The 16,770-nt window shown below is 37.4% G+C and overlaps 1 protein-coding gene across 1 annotated transcript in view; it reads left to right on the top strand.

Moving 5' to 3' along the window:
• The window catches only part of ABCC9 (ATP binding cassette subfamily C member 9), a 152,504-nt gene that overhangs the window by 103,925 nt on the left and 31,809 nt on the right, over positions 1 to 16,770 (top strand). The window contains 5 exon segments of the mRNA XM_033222695.1: positions 378 to 526; positions 741 to 810; positions 2,846 to 3,003; positions 7,291 to 7,383; positions 15,998 to 16,100. Coding sequence (XP_033078586.1) covers positions 378 to 526; positions 741 to 810; positions 2,846 to 3,003; positions 7,291 to 7,383; positions 15,998 to 16,100 — 573 coding nt within the window.

Raw genomic sequence — 16,770 nt, forward strand, 5'->3', positions numbered from 1 at the left:
CCACTAAAAATACAAAATTAGCCGGGTATGGTGGTACATGCCTGTAATTCCAGCTACCAGGGAGGCTGTGGCAGGAGAATCGCTTGAACCCGGGAGGTGGAGGTTGCGGTGAGCCGAGATCATGCCATTGCACTCCAGCCTGGGCAACAAGAGCGAAACTCTATAAAGAAAGAAAAAGAAAGAAAGAAAGAAAAAGAAAGAAAGAAAGAAAGAAAGAAAGAAAGGAAGGAAGGAAGGAAGGAAGGAAGGAAGGAAGGAAGGAAGGAAGGAAGAGAGAGAGAGAGAGAGAGAGAGAGAGAAGGAAGGAAGGAAGAGAAAGAAAAGAAAGAACTCCATTGATAATGTCCTATGTGCTTTTTGTGTTGGTTGCTTTTTAGACCTACTATGTGGCTGGCTTTAGCATACTTTGTGGAGCAGGCATTTTCCTTTGCCTTGTTACATCCCTCACTGTAGAATGGATGGGTCTCACAGCTGCCAAAAATCTTCACCACAACCTTCTCAATAAGATAATCCTCGGACCAATAAGGTAAAACAGTGGTTATTTCTCACTCCCACACCTTAAATAATAAAAACATGCATTTTTCAATTTAAGTGAAATGTGAAAGTTTGAAGAATTTCTTTAGTCCTTGAGCAAATGAATAGGGAGCTTCTCATTTTCATGACCCTAAGATGCCCATTAGCAATGCTCAGGTTCCAAATAGTTTAGTATTTTCATATACTTCCATCTGTTTATTGCCTAGGTTTTTTGATACCACACCCCTGGGACTGATTCTCAATCGCTTTTCAGCTGATACTAATATCATTGATCAGGTGAGTAACTGGGTTACTTGCAAGTTCAAAAATTAGTTTTGCAATGTAAGCTAAATAGCATTTTAAGATAAAGCATAATTCCTATTAACAATAGAGGATTGCCAAAATTTAAATAAAGGCCTACTTGTATTTATATCAATATTGTACATGCAAATGATATCTAGAATGAAATATTAAAGGAAAATCTTAACTCAGACTAATTTGTACGTGTAGAAGAAGATACTTGGAGAACTATCATGAAGTAAAGAGAAATAGTAAAGAATGATTGAACGTTTAAAATTTTGATTATAAAAAATTGTTTTTGTTAGTGTCATATCAGCATTCACAGTATAAAGTTCTTAAAAGTTTAGTATCCATGCAGAATTTCTCTCAGAAGTGAAGGATGGGATGCCAAAGTGTCTTAAAGTCCTTTTCTTTTATTAGATTGGTTCTTGAAGCTTCAGATGATGCGATACTTTAGGAAGAATTCCAAGAATGCCCAGTTTAGCCTAAGATCCTTAGGAATCTAAAAGTTCGTTTGAAATAAAAGACATCAAACTCTGAAATTATATCACTCTAAAAGTGGAACCCTTTGGAAGACTGAGAAAGGAATTTATCGAATCCGGCCCTTGCCTTTTCTGACTTTCCAGAGTAGCATTAGGAACACTGAAATGGCCCTCAATTTAGAAAGAGTGTTGATGCATGCAGCTGACTGCAGAGTATGTTGAGAAGTTTTGATGTTTTCATGGCATTGGTATTAGGTCAGACTGCACCTAAAACCTTTCTAAGGAATACATGTTGGAAAAGAAGAAATGAAACACTCATTATTTAGAAGATGACTTGATTGTTACTTAGAGAATTCAGAATAATTAGTAAAATAAGTCACCAATTAGAAAAGTCAGCATAGTATCTACATAAGATATATCATATGAAAAGCAGCAACTTCCTCTACACCAATTTAAGAAAATAATGAAAAACAAACTCCATTCATAACAACAAAACCTATAAAAACAGAAATAAACTTAATATGAAGAAAATATGTTCGACAACCCCAGAAGTCATAACAATCCTGTATAGAAAAAGAATTTCCCTATTAGATATTTTTAAAATACTATAAAATTCAAGCACTCTGTTAATTGCAGAAGACAAGTAGGTCAAAAGAACAGCATGGAGAATTCAAAAACTCCATCATATGTAGAAATTTAGCAGTATAAATGTGGCATCTTAATAAGGAAAGGATTAATTTTTCAACAAAGGATATTTGGATAGTTAGCTATCCAAAAAATACAAAACAAATGCATGTAGCATAGAGGTGGCCATATTAAAACATAAAGCTATAAAGTAATGTAGGAGAATAGTTTTAGAATCTTGGGGTGGGAAAGGTCTTTCTGAGTAAGACAAAGAACTCAGAAACAATAAGGAAAATAGGTTACTTTTGAGCCCACAAGTCAACAGAAATAACTATAAAGAAACTTTAAATTGTGATTGAGCTAAAAGCACCAAAGAGAAATTTAAATACAATAGATAACTGGGAAGAAAAATTTGCAAATATTTTTAAATAAACACAATATATACAGAGCATCTAAAAATCAATAAGGAAAAATTAATCCACTCAAAAAAGCCCAAAAGATACGAGGAAGCAATTACAGAAAATTAATTTAAGTGTATTACAGTAGAGGAATAGCTAAATAAGATAATACTATGCAACCATTAAAAAGAAATGATTTATATACACTGCCATGGGAAGATTTACAGTCTGTCTTGCTCAGTAAACAAACACATGAATGAATAATATTTATAGTACAGTGTCATTTACATAAAACACCCAAGATAAATAGGGAGACAGACCACGAATCAATGACATGTTGATAGATAGATAGACAGACATAATAAACTATGGAAATTGAGTGAAGAATTGCTTAGGATGAACATGCTTATACACTACTTTTGTAGCTAACTGTATAACTTGGTGTCAATATAAAAATAGATACTTTGTTACATTGTAGCCAATATTTCATTGCGCTAATCATATTTTCCTTTTAAACTACCCTAATAGCACATCCCTCCAACCTTAGAATCTCTAACTCGCTCAACACTGCTCTGCCTGTCTGCCATTGGGATGATTTCTTATGCTACTCCTGTGTTCCTGGTTGCTCTCCTGCCCCTTGGTATCGCCTTTTATTTTATCCAGAAGTATTTTCGGGTTGCCTCTAAGTAAGTAAAACAGCATCCCATTCATTTTCAAAAGCTTATCTACGGTCAGCCTTCTCTATTCATGGGTTCTGCCAACAATGGATCAAAAATATTTGGAAAGAAAACGTTCCATGAAGTTCCAAAAATCAAAACTTGAATTTGCCACATGCCGAGTACTACATTGAATGCACACTGATGAAGCGATGTGTGATGTGTTGCCACTGAATTAGGTAGAATAAGTAACATAGAGATGATTTAAAGTATATGGGATGGCCGGGCGCGGTGGCTCACGTCTGTAATCCCAGCTCTCAGGGAGGCAGAGGCGGGAGGATAGCTTGAGCCCAGGAGTTCGAGACCTGCCTGGGTAATACAGCGAGACCCCGTTCTCCACAAAAAGGAAAAAAAAAAAAAAAGACAAAAAAAAATAAAAATAAAAATAAATAAAGTATATGGGATGATGTATGTAGGTTATATGCAAATGTCACCCATTTTATATAAGAGACTTGAGCGTCTGCAGATTTTGGTATCCATGGGAGGTCCTGGAATCGTTTCCCCGTGGGGACAATTGTATTCGATTTACTGTGATCTACATTTGCTGTAGTGTTTTTCAAGATAAGATGTGGAATTTAGAAATGCAACCTATTTGTAACATGATGAAATCTATCCTGACATTATGATTCATTTAGGTATCAATTAATATTATAATTATACCTATAATTTGTTGTCTGGGCCTTACCTAGCCCTGGACATATATTAACATGTGGATTGACCTATTGAGTTTTGAGTCCTAAGACTGCCAAATTTTTCATTCCATGGTCCTTTTTCTGAACATGACATTGATAGAAAACAAAAAATCAAGCAAACATAGGCCAGGTGTGGTGGCCTATGCTGTAATCCCAGCACTTTGGGATTATAATCCCAGCACTTTGGGATCCAAGGCAGGCGGATCATGAGGTCAGGAGTTTGATACCAGCCTGACCAACATGGTGAAACCCTATCTCTACTAAAAATACAAAAATTAGCCAGGCGTATTGGCACCTGCCTATAATCCCAGTTACTCAGGAGGCTGAGGAAGTAGAATTGCTTGGCAGAGCTTGCGGTGAGCTGAGAGATCATGACACTGCACTCTAGCCTGGACAACAGAGTGAGACTCTGTCTCAAAAAAAAAAAAACACAAACATAATCCCAAAGAGTAAGTGATTTAATATTATTATACTCTACAAATGGGAAAAAATTATTCGCTTAGAATTTGTCATTTACTGAAATGTTGAATAAATGAAATATAATACCAGCTGTTTTAATATTTCCAGTTTAACTTTGAAGCCCCGCTATAAATAGTAATATTTGTTATTTCAACAAATACTAAGCATTCATTGTGTCGCAAATAGCTGTGTTAAGCCATGTGACAGGTGAAGAGCAATATGACAAGAAATGTATAGTCTCTTAGGAAGATAAAACATATACAAAGTAATCCTAATATGTGGATTAAGTGCTAAAATAAGAAGGCAGGTATTGAGTTTATTCAGGAAATTGAAACTGTTAATATGACTTGAGTGCAGGGAAGGTGAAATAAAATAGGTGGAAAGAAGAAGAAAAGAAGAATTGTAGTTGGAACCTCTGAATGTAGCATTTCATACTTTGAAGAAATCGTTGTTTCTCCCTCTTAGCTATGAATTAGGGTCCTTTAAATGTCAGGGATCCATATTTAGTCTGTTTTTTCATCCCTAGACTCATCCTCCTTGCTTGCAGCAAATTCTGACCCAAACGGAGAAGCTAGTAATCAAATTCACATTTCATTTCTTCTGATACTATTGCTGGTCTACTTGCTGGTGGGGCAAAGAAGTTCAGAGTTACTTCATTACTGCTGACGGTTTCCAAATCTGTCCTTGCCTTCTCAACACTGATATCAGTCATGTCTTACTTTAATCACATACTCGTTTGGTCCTATGATTGCCCTTTAGCAATACAAATGGAGTGCAAAGTTTAGGAAAATATTCCTAGTCCATTACACATTTGAATTGTGAATTCTGTTCATCATCAGTGAGAATAATCTGTTAGAGACCAAAGTATGGGGAGGACGGTTATTTTAAAGACTAAATATTGACAATGGATTTTACACGATTCTTGTTTGAAATTATCTGAAAGTTAGCAAATATAACCATATGATATTAAACCTCACAGACAAGGATCCTTCTAGATGTTGAGGTTCTTTAGAACTCATCCGTGTTGAAAAGTTCAGGCAGCTTAACATGACATTTCTGAATACACTAAAGAGAACTTAAGTGGGGAACTAGCTACAGGAAATGCTCTGAAAAAATGAATATCTAAAATCATGGATCGAATGCATGCTTAGCTTTGTAAGTAACTGTTTCCTTCTTGCAAGAATATAAGACCAAGCTGTGTCCTCACCTCTTTGGTTTTATCAAACAGAGTTTTATAAACAAAGCTTCCTCCTTCCACAGTATTTTTCCTTCACTCCAAACCTCAATGTAGTGACCACCTGTTGCTTATGTCAGATTTACAAATAGCCATTTGGTTTTATGTTTACAAATAACAGACTATTCACATTCCTTCATATTCCTTCTCCCACTTCCTTCTATCTTTCTCTCCCCCAATCCCCATGTGAAAATTCTGAATGAGGGAATCCATTTTAGAAACTCCACTTTGAAAAGACTTGCATTTGTTTTGGGAACCAGACTACATTGGCAGCCAGGAATGGCCTAAGTAAGATTATGGAACCATGTTCATCCGTTCAGTTGACCCTCACAGGTGAATGCCAACAGTACTTCTCTAATCTTCTCAACCCCAAAAACCTAGAGAAGGGCAAGAAAAAAGGTCTGAAAAGCAAAAAATGGAATGCATTGAAACATGTGGTGTAACTGTTAGCCTATCTTCTATAAATTCTAGCTCATATGGTTTAAAGAAAAGTTGTCATGAACATATCTTTATCAAAAGGGTCAGAATCAGGCATTTCCATTCATTCAGTGTTTGTCTGTGTTTTATGTACCTGTGGTTCCTTAGAGAAACTGTGAATGGAAGTTCCGTGAAGGCAAGGATTCAAACTCGTTGTGCGCAAAACTAAACTCATTATCTTTTCTCTCCAAACGTCTTCTTTCTGTGCCCCTGACCACCACTCTGGGAAACAGCACGTCATTTTTCAAGTCTGCTAAACTAGAAATAGCCAAGCTATATGTGACTCTTGTTTACCCTGTGAAAACTAATTGATCATTACAGCAAATAGGGCTTCTTCTGACTGTCTCACATTCCCCTACTTCTTATTTTAAACTTGACCAGCATCACACTAATGCTGAACATTTTAAAAAATACTCTTATATGGACTATATCAACTGATCTTCCTCATTCACCCATTCTCTTTCATCCTGTACATTGTCTCCCAAGTTATGTTGATTAAAGGATTAAAGGACAGTTCCAATTACCTTCTTTCTTTTTTTTTGAGACAGCGCCATGCTTTGTCACCCAGGCTGGTGTGCAGCGGAGTGATCTTGGCTCACTTCAACCTCTGCTTCCTGGGTTCAAGTGATTCTCCTGCCTCAGCCTCCTGAGTAGTGGAATTACCGGTGTGCACCACCACACCTGGCTAATTTTTTGGTAGAGACAGGGTTGTGCCGTGTTGGCCAGGTTGGTCTCAAACTCCTGGCCTCAAGTGATCCACCTGCCTCAGCCTCTCAAAGTGCTGGGATTACAGGTGTGAGCCACCGCGCCCGGCCAGATTACTTTATTTCTAGTCTTCAGTGGTTTTGTTCAGCCCATTAAGGATGTTTCTACAGTCCACTGTCACCCTTACAAGGCCATATCCTTACATAGCCTCTTCCCACTACAACAGCCCTAAAGGACTCTGGGCACCAGACAGATTGAACTTACAAGATTCTTCAGACACCAGTGCTTGTTCTTGTTATTCTTCTTCTTGTCTATTTTGTTGAAGCCCTCATCAAGCTTAAGGTCTGGTGTAAATTATACCCGTTTAAGGAAAATCCCACCATGTCCTAGGTATGAATTAAGTACTCATTCCACTAAGTCCTGTAGCAGTTTACTTTGGCTGTTACGCAGAGCTGATAGTTTTGTACAACACATTATGTTCAGCCTCTACCTGTATTCATTCTATACCCATCTTTCTCTTCCTCTTTAGATTGTAAGCTGTTGAAGTTTTTGTTAATTGAGGGCTAGGGGAAAATAATTTCAATGATGAAAACAAATACAGTGACAAAATAACCTTCTCTTAAATAATAAACATGGTAGTTCTTGAGTCTGAATGCAAGTGAAGTTTATTTTTGCCCCTGTCTCTACTAGGGACCTCCAGGAACTTGATGATAGTACTCAGCTCCCTCTGCTCTGTCACTTCTCAGAAACAGCAGAAGGACTCACCACCATTCGGGCCTTTAGGTGAGTAAACACATTTTTATATTACCTGACTAGGCAATTACATCATCAACAAATATTTTTCTACAAATAACTGATCATTGCTTTCATTTTGTTTGATCTCCCCATTGTGTGCCTGACAGTGTACTAAACCAGGAATAAGAAAAATGTGATGTCAATGATCAGAGTTAGAGTTTACTCCTCCAAAATGCTAACTATAATAAAAGATGAAGCAACAGATTGGAAAAATACTAGCTGTGTGACTAGGATAAGGCATCTGAATTCCCTAACCTTGGTTTCCTCATCTATTAAATGGAGAAAGTCAATTTCGCTTCTTAGAGTCATTGGACTAATTGATATTATCCCTGCAAAGCATTAACCACATTGACTATTGAAGAAGCATCCAATAAACAAGTTAAAATAAATGTATAAATAATAATAGTAATAATAATTCTCACAAAAGGAATGCTATTACACCAAAGTTGTTTTAGAATTTAATCCTTTTTATTCAAGGTTTGTAAACAGAGTAATAACCTAAACTTTTGATCAAGAGTGTTTACTTTCAAAAAATTACCTATCCCAATTTTCCTGTTCAAGTCAGATTAGCAAGGAGGTGGTATTACTGAATATTTCATTTAATCTAGAAAATTGATATTTTAGTGTTATATCTTTCTGAAATCCTAATTGCAAGTATATATAAACTTTAACCAGAGATTTTTCTAACCTAAGAAATTTATTTTTAAATATAGAATTGGGTCACAGAGTAGAATATAAAGAGACAACTATCCACAACATTATGTTCCACAGCATGTGTACCCAATCTATGTAGGTGGCATCATGAAGCATTCACGCTTTCTGCACTGGTATGTTTTTTCATCATAATGTGCAATCCCTTTTATTGGAGATGTCAAAATTATTTATTGGCACTGAATATAGATATTAATATGAAGTTTATATTCTAATAACCAGCAATGATCAGTGGTATTAATAAGTACACTATACTAAAGATTACTTTTTGTACCAAATAAGTCCTTTCAATTCAATTTATTTGAGAAATATCTGAGTACTGAACATATGCCAGGTACTATTCTTGCTATCAATATATAAAGACTAAAAAGACACAGCTGTTCATTGCCAACCAGCAAAAAGTGGCACTGTTGCCCTCCTTCCCTGCATCCTCTCAACATACACCTGCCATGTTATCCTTTTTATTTCCTTTGTGATAGTTATCTGAGTATTTTAAATCATCTTTTTTATTTGTTTACAAGTTATCTGTCCTTTCCAAGTGGAATGTAAGCCCTATCAGATCCTCCCCGCTTTTTCTTTCTTTCTTTTTTTTTTTGTTTGTTTTTTGTTTGTTTGTTTGTTTTGTTGTAGCACCATTCCCTGGGAAAAGTGCCTGGGGCTAAGTAAGTGCTCAATAAATATATATTGACTAAGTAGCTAGCATGGGCTGTGTTAAGGAGCTCACAGCCTAGTAGGAGAGAGGGTTTAAGAAAAAATAGCAACACAGCATTATACATAGTCTAATATCACAAGAAACAACTCTGTCAAAGAGTAGGATAGCACTCTGTCTAGAAGGAATGGGGAGATAATTATGGAACAACAAATCTTTGAATGATGAGTAATTGACCTGGCAGATACAGGAGATAGAATATTCAAAGAAGATGTAACAGATGTGTGAAAACATAAAGATTTCTATTTTATATGGAAATCAAAAGAGTCCAGTATTGTTGGAACATAGATTAAGTGCAGAGAAGGTGGCTATGAGGATGAGGCTTGAAACCATAGTAGAGGCCAGTACATAAAGGGCTTTGGTAAGTACCTTTAAATAACTTAGACTGGATTCTTTCAATGTGAGGTAGTCACTGAAGAATCTTGAGCAGGAAAGTGGTGTGATCAGAGTTGTGTTCATCACAATAACTCTGGGATACTACTATGAACTGGGGATGGTTAACGCCCAAGGCAAAGAGACTCCAGGAGGCTGTTGCAATGGTCCACATGAGAGATTACAAAGGCAAGCTAAGGAACTAAGGACTGGGAGAGAAAGCACAGATTTAAGGAATATTTAAGAAGTGGGACCAATGAGATTTAGGGGCAAATTGAATGTGAAGAATAAGGTTGAAGGAGAAGTTGAAGATGATTCCTTCTAAGTTTCTGATTCCAATGAGTAAGTAGTTTTCCAGGTTAGGAAATTGAAGATAATGTGGAGGATTGGAGAAGGAGTTCATGAGTCTGGCTATGAACAGGTGTAGGTAGCAATGAAATATCCAGCTGGACATTTTTTATGGTCATTTTGGTATACAGGTCTGGTGTCTAAGATATATCTAAGGGCAGAAGATAACAGGTTTGAGCATCATTCTTTTATGGATAAGAGTTAAAGTTTTGACCATGGATTTGATTGCCGAGGGAGAGGGTGTAGATTAAGAAAAGAGGAGCTTGCACAAAAATTTCAGACTACCAGCACTCAAAGAACAAGTAGATAAAAAAGATCCTGTGGAAAATATGATCTGCCAGTTGCTGCCTCATTAAACAAAATTGGTCCTCTTAGGTTAAGAGGAAGATAGGTTATATTACTTGTACCTCCCAATATCCTTTTATATTTGGCTAACCAGTGCCTATCTCATTGCTGAAATATCAGTCCATGATTATCATCTATTGTGGGAAGCCCTCTCTGAATGTTAGAATGTAGAGTTCATGTCCTTCTTAGATCTCTATGTTAAGTTGCATCCTAAACTTAGCATCCTGCATCATAATCAACTGTTTGTGTATTTGCATTCCTCTACAAGATTGGGAGCTACTTAAGAGCTGGTAATGTGTCCTTTGCCTTAATCTTTAGAATATTAACAGAGTCAGTCACATAGTAGGTGTCCAAATGTTCTGTGAATAAATTAAAGAACACTTCATTGCTCATCCCACTACTTTCTGCTAATATCTCCATGACTCTTTACTTCAACTTCTGTCTGCTTCCAGCCCTCCTAATTTGGACAGACTGTTTGAATTCCATTTCCAGTCAGCTTCCTCAGTAAAGGAGAAGGGTTTTTGTTGGCCCTTGTCGTGGTCTCAGTCTTTCAAATAAATATCCTATTGAGCTCCTCCTGCTCCTGGCCAACCCCAACACAGGCCAGCCTGATGCCATCAAATCCAAACCAGTGCCTTCTTTACAGAAAGAGGATTCACATCTTGGCAACCTTGATGTTGTGACTACTGTTTTAGTAAGTTGGTCCCTGATAGATTAACTATCCTATGAGTAAGAAGTTAATGGTGGGAAAGATCAATTCACTGGGCCCTCTCTTCATGTGTGCACTGTGTGTTTGTGTGTGTGTGTGTATAAAATGTTACATATGCTATATGTATATTGTCATATATATACATCATTGTCAGCCCCTCTTTTATTTCTCTGGATGTATATATATCCAGATAGGAGAGGCCAGCACCCAAGCACTTTGCCTCCCTAGAGGCCATTAAAGGCTCTTAAGTGGTCAGCTGAAATTTTTGATAGTCCTTTATCCAAATGACACTTTCTGGTAAGCAAATCTTTACCTGTAGCAGCTCTACCTAGGTCAAGAACAGGTCTGGAAAGCCTAAGGGACTGCTCTACCTATGTTTGATGCATATTACCCTAGGTAACACCACTGTAGTGCACCTTAATTCAGCCTTGTCCTCTTCCTTCCAATACCTCAATGACATGTAAGTGCCAAATGTTAATACTTAGTAGGGCAGAGCCCATCTTCCTACTAAGGGGGAGAGATTCAGACCAGTTGATAAAATAAGCCATCTGAGTAGTAGGCAAAAAATCAGGATAGTGGTGTCATTGGAGTTAATCACGTGAGCATCTTAAAAAGAAATTGAATGGTCAATAATAATAACATAAAAGAAGAATAAAAAGAATTGAAAGTGTCCATTTGATATGGCAGCATGAAGCTATTGGGAACCTTAGCAAGAAAAGTAAAGATAAAGTGGAGAGGATCGAAGGCAAAATTCCGAGAGTTAAAAAATCAATTGGAAATCAGAACATGGACACGGCAAAGAAAAACTACTCTTTCAAAGAGTTTTACTGAGGTGGGAAGGAGTTTAGGAGAGCTCACTAAAAGAAGGAGCTTTTTTACTATTGTCTTTTCATTTTTAAGAGAGTAATGAACTAGACATTTTCAAAGACTGAAGGGAAGAAGTGAAGATATAGGCAGGATGGGGCAGTTAATGGAGAAGATTATTACAACAGATTAGCAGGAACATGTTAAGTGTCCAAGTGTGAAGACCAGTTCAGCTTGAGGAGTATTTGGTATATAGCTCCTTTTACGAACGTAAGAAAAGGATCTGAATGGATTCAGGAAAACTGACAGGTAAAAAACAGGAAGTTGATGAGTTCAACATCTAACAGCCTCTGTTTTCTCTTTGAAGGATAGGAGAGGTCATCTTCTGAGAGGGATGGGGATGAGAACAAGGCAGAGCACTGAAGGGAATGAGGAAGATTTAGAATGAAAGAGGAAAATGACCAAGTGTCAAGATTCAGATTTTTCATTTACCTTCTTCCCTAGACACATGAGCACAATTTAGCATTACTATCCTTAATTTTACATTAGGAAAACTTCCAGGTAACTGTAAGTAGAACAAAATATTATGTTAAATTTCAATGTTTGAATTATAGTTGAAAGAAACAAAAGACAACTCAACTTCTATCTGGAGGTACCTGCCTAATACTAATCCAGGTTTAGATCTTCCAGAGTTCATTTTTTAAGGTTTTATTTTATTTCAATAGGTTTTTGGGGAACAGGTAATTTTTTGTTACTTGGGTAAGTTCTTTAGTGATAATTTCTGAGATTTTGGTACACCCGTCACCTGAACAGTATACACTGTATCCAATGTGTAGTATTTTATCCCTCACCCCTCTTCCATCCTTCACCCCAAGTCCTCAAAGTCCATCATATCATTCTTGTGCCTTTGCATCCTCATAGCTTAGCTGCCACTTATAAGTGAGAACATAGGATATTTGGTTTTCCATTCCTGAGCTACTCCTCTTAGAGTAATGGTCTCCAACTCCATCCAGGTTGCTGAGAATGCCATTATTTCATTCCTTGTTATGGCTGAGTAATATTCCATGATGTATATATACTACATTTTCTTTATCCACTCACTGGGTAATGGGCATTTAGGCTGGTTCCATATTTTTGCAGTTGCAAATTCTGCTGCTATAAACATGTGTGTGCAACTGTCTTTTTCATATAATGACTTCTTTTCCTCTGAGTAGATACCAAGTAGTGGGATTGCTGGATCAAATAGCAATTCTACTTTCAGTTTTTTAGGGAATCTCCATACTGTCTTCCATAGTGGTTGCACTGGTTTACAGTGCCACTAGCAGTGTAACCATGTTCCCTTTTCACCACATCAATATCTTTTTTTTTTTTTTTTAATTTTTAAACTATGGCCATTCTTGCAGGGGTAAGGTGGTGTCTCATTGTGGTTTTACTTTGCATTCCCCTCATGATTAGGGCCATAAAGCATTTTTATTAACTATCATAAATATCAGCATTTTTAAACCCGAAGAAGTCTTGAAAATGTGGGGATGGCCCTGCTGCCATGGATAAAATTCTAGAATCCTTACATTTGGTACTTGAGGTCAGGAATCGAACGTGTCTTTTTCCATCCATCTGTTCCTTTCTTTCAAACTATCTGGAGTCCCCAGAGTCTTGAGCTCTTTGGAAAGTTAGTATTTACTGATGAGGCTGCTTTTCCTCCCCTGCATTGAGGGTTCGTGGTGTACTCACATGAAGCAATGAACTCCCTCAAGTAGTTTACCACGAAAGCATCACAGTTAAATTAGACTGAGATTTCAGTGACCTTTCCTATTTTTTTCTTGTCTGACAGAATAAAGGTCTAAGAATGTTCAGAAGATGAGCTGGATATGGATGAAAAGATACAGGCTGAGTGTGTCAAAGTTTCCATTAGGAAAACAGAAGGTTTCTTGCCAAATAGAAACACACAGAAAGAATGTTCACTGCATTTTCACCCCTCCCCTCTCACTGCTGCCTCAGACTATTGCCAACTGCATTTACAAACTCTTTAAGAGTGGATCTGAAACAATATCCCAAAACTAGAGGAAGAGTCAAAAGTGTTCCAGATAAAGCACTTTGTCAGAATCAAGGGTTTGAGATTCATCTCAAATGTCTTCCACTGGCTTTGGTCCACCTGGCCTCAACTCCAATCTCTCCATCACACAGTCTCTAGGGAGAAGAACCTGTCTCAAGCCCCGGAACATGTGGCGCTTTCTCATTTCTGTGCCTTTGCTCATCTTGTTCCTGCCACTTAGAATGCTTTGTTCACCAAAAGCATTCCGCTTATCCCTTAAAAACCTCACTCAGACTATCTTCCTTGTCTTTTGTGACACGTTGCTTAACACTTCCTCTCTCTCCATCCTTCACTCCATTTCCTACTGTGCTGATCCTCTGACTGGTGCAAATCATGCCCTTCTTTTATGTTCATGTAGCATTTTGTGCATAAGCTCCTTATAGCTAGATAGTGTGTTGCACCATTTTTACTTGTTAATGCTGTGTTTCCTCCCTTCACTAGACAGTTGACCCTTCAAGGGAGTAGGTCATGTCTTCTTCTTATGTCCTCAGTGTCTAGCATAACGTCTTGCTTAGAGTGGATGATTGCTAAATGCTCCTGAATGAATGGATGAAAGTCTACCAAACATGTACCTAGCAAGTACAAAAAAGAATGAGCCAAGGCGGGTGGATCACCTGAGGTCAGGAGTTCGAGACCATCCTGGCCAACATGGTGAAACCCTGTCTCTACTAAAAATACAAAAATTAGCTGGATATGGTGGCACGTGCCTGTAGTTCCAGCTACTCGGGAGGCTGAAGCAGGAGAATCGCTTGAACCTGGGAGGCGGAGGTTGCAGTGAGCTGAGATCTCGCCACTGCACTCCACCCTGGGCGACAGAAACTGTCTCAAAAAAATAAGAAGAAGAAGAAGAAAAAAAATAAGCCTTACATGTGTGTATATAGAGAGATGATAGATAGATAGATAGATAGATAGATAATCTTTATGATTCATGTTCATTGTCTCAGTAAATCCTATAACCCTTTGAACGCCCCCCTCACCATTTAGTTATTCTCTATATTCATCGCTAAAAGGTTCAGCTGGAGGGTAAGGTTGGACTGCTTAGTCCCACAGCAGAGTAGCCGTTCAAGCCAGGTCCTCCTGTGCATGGCAGCATGGCATTTGGGTCACGGATACTCAACTCAAAGTGAGGTAATTATTTGGCTGTGATTGCTGAGTTCTCTGATTATTGTAGATTAGAGCTTACTGTCTGACTGAATTATCTGTCTTTTTTGACATATTGGAATGATCAGATTGACTGGATAGGTATCAAGCGTCTGCTTTATATTGGCCTGTATGGATTACTTCAGTGGGCCAAATGGACACCCCACCCAGGATTTCTTCATTCTTTGACATGTGATGATTTATTATAAATTTTAACAATGTTACTTAAAAATTGGGGAGGCGAGTGGAGGAAGTCTTTTATCAAGAAGGAATCACTGCCATTCTGTCAAATGAAGTTTGGTTATTTCTTGCAAACATAACCCATAGATGGGAGGTCTCTATAAGACAAGCCGTGACTGCAGAGAGTGAATAAATCACATTTTGATTTGGTATTTTCCCCAGCTTCAAACCAGTTATTTTTATTATATTATCCAAACTTCCAATGTTTCTGTTATTCAGGGAAAATAATTGAGAAATAAATTATTTTTGTGATATAGATGTTGTGATTTAGAGAAGATTTTTTTCTACCACGTAGCATGAATTTCTTTGAGATGTTGGCTCAGATGTTTAAATGGATAGGGCTTTTAGTAACCGTTTCATTTGTAAAATACGTTACACAGAACTTGGTGTGATTTTATTGAGCACCAAGAATTAACTTAATTTGTTGAAGATCAATATCCAAACGACATATATCATAGAACCCTGAAAGTACACAGACCAAATTCCTTTTATGAAATGACCATCCTTACAAATACTTTAGAATTTGGGGGTGTAGAACATTTGCCATCATCTCTAGTGTCCCCCATCCTCTACTTGTTGCCACCCCAGTTTTTTTTTCTTTGGTTCGCAGAAATATTAGTAAAAAAGATAATTTTAAAAGTATATTTTTGCCAATTGCAAATGTATAGTATTCTGTCTTCCCTGGTTCTGATCTAGCACCTCCCACCCACTCTAACTGTGTTATTTGGGAAAGTAAAATAAATGCCGCAAAATGTCGGTAGAGTTGCATTTCTACACAATTTATCTTGGTTTTTGTAAGGCCCTTTTAACGTAGTAGGCTATGCTTTGTTCTCATGGCTACAATAATTATGTGAAAATTTATGAACTGATCTTTAATACAATGTTGTTGTTAGAAGGACTCTTTTTCCAAGTAAGGGTATAAGAAAGGAAATAAACACTTGACCACACCGTCTCTACTAAGAATGCAAAGAGCAGTAGCAGCTGGTCTTTATTTTAAAGTAGAAATCTATTTACTGATCATTCCATGCCATCGGTTTGTCACTATGTTGAGTAAATAGTGTAGTAGTAAGTGTGACTGTTTTTTATGACCTCTCCTGTTGTGTGGCTAACACTGTATTTTTGTTTTCTTCAGGCATGAAACCAGATTTAAACAACGTATGCTGGAACTGACGGACACAAACAACATTGCCTACTTATTCCTCTCAGCTGCCAACAGATGGCTGGAGGTCAGGACGGTACGTTCATTTCATGATTTCGAAATGGAAACCAAATAGAGAAGACGCCTGCTGCAAAGAGGCAGACAGTTGTAAAAATTAGCCTTCCACTGAGATTCAGCACTAGCTTCACATTTTCTGAACTTTAAAATAGCTCAGGTTTGTTTATGTTACAGATGAAGTTTGTCATAATGTTTTAGCTAATGACAAGACAAATAGCCCAAAAAGCAAAATTTCATTTTGTGTTCATTAGTCTCTAGATCACATAAGTTAATGGAATGGCAAATATTTGTATAACATCAATTTTTTTTTTCCAAAAGAGTACATTTGGCAAGTGAACAGATGTTCTCATTTCCTTTATCAAGTTGGTCCTGCCTGGAAGGATGGCAACTTTCTATGTTTTAAGCCAGTGGAGGGTCATGTTAGTACAAAATGTAGAAAACTACGGTTAATCATTTGTTGCCTTCTGTCTTGAATAATATAGAAAAACAAGCACAAGCTTTGGCATCACACAGACTTGGTCTAGCAAGTTAATTTTAGTCCCAGTTCCTCATCTATAAAGTAAGAATGTGTACCTTGTATGGGCATTGGATTAAAAGTCACATAAATCCCCTACTACACTGATTGGCAAATGCATTCAAGAAATGTCTTTTGAATGCATGCATGAATGAATAATGACTGGTACCTGCCC

This window comes from Trachypithecus francoisi, unplaced genomic scaffold (genome assembly GCF_009764315.1).
Source record: "Trachypithecus francoisi isolate TF-2019V2 unplaced genomic scaffold, Tfra_2.0 Lachesis_group11, whole genome shotgun sequence".
In the NCBI taxonomy this organism is placed as follows: domain Eukaryota; kingdom Metazoa; phylum Chordata; class Mammalia; order Primates; family Cercopithecidae; genus Trachypithecus; species Trachypithecus francoisi.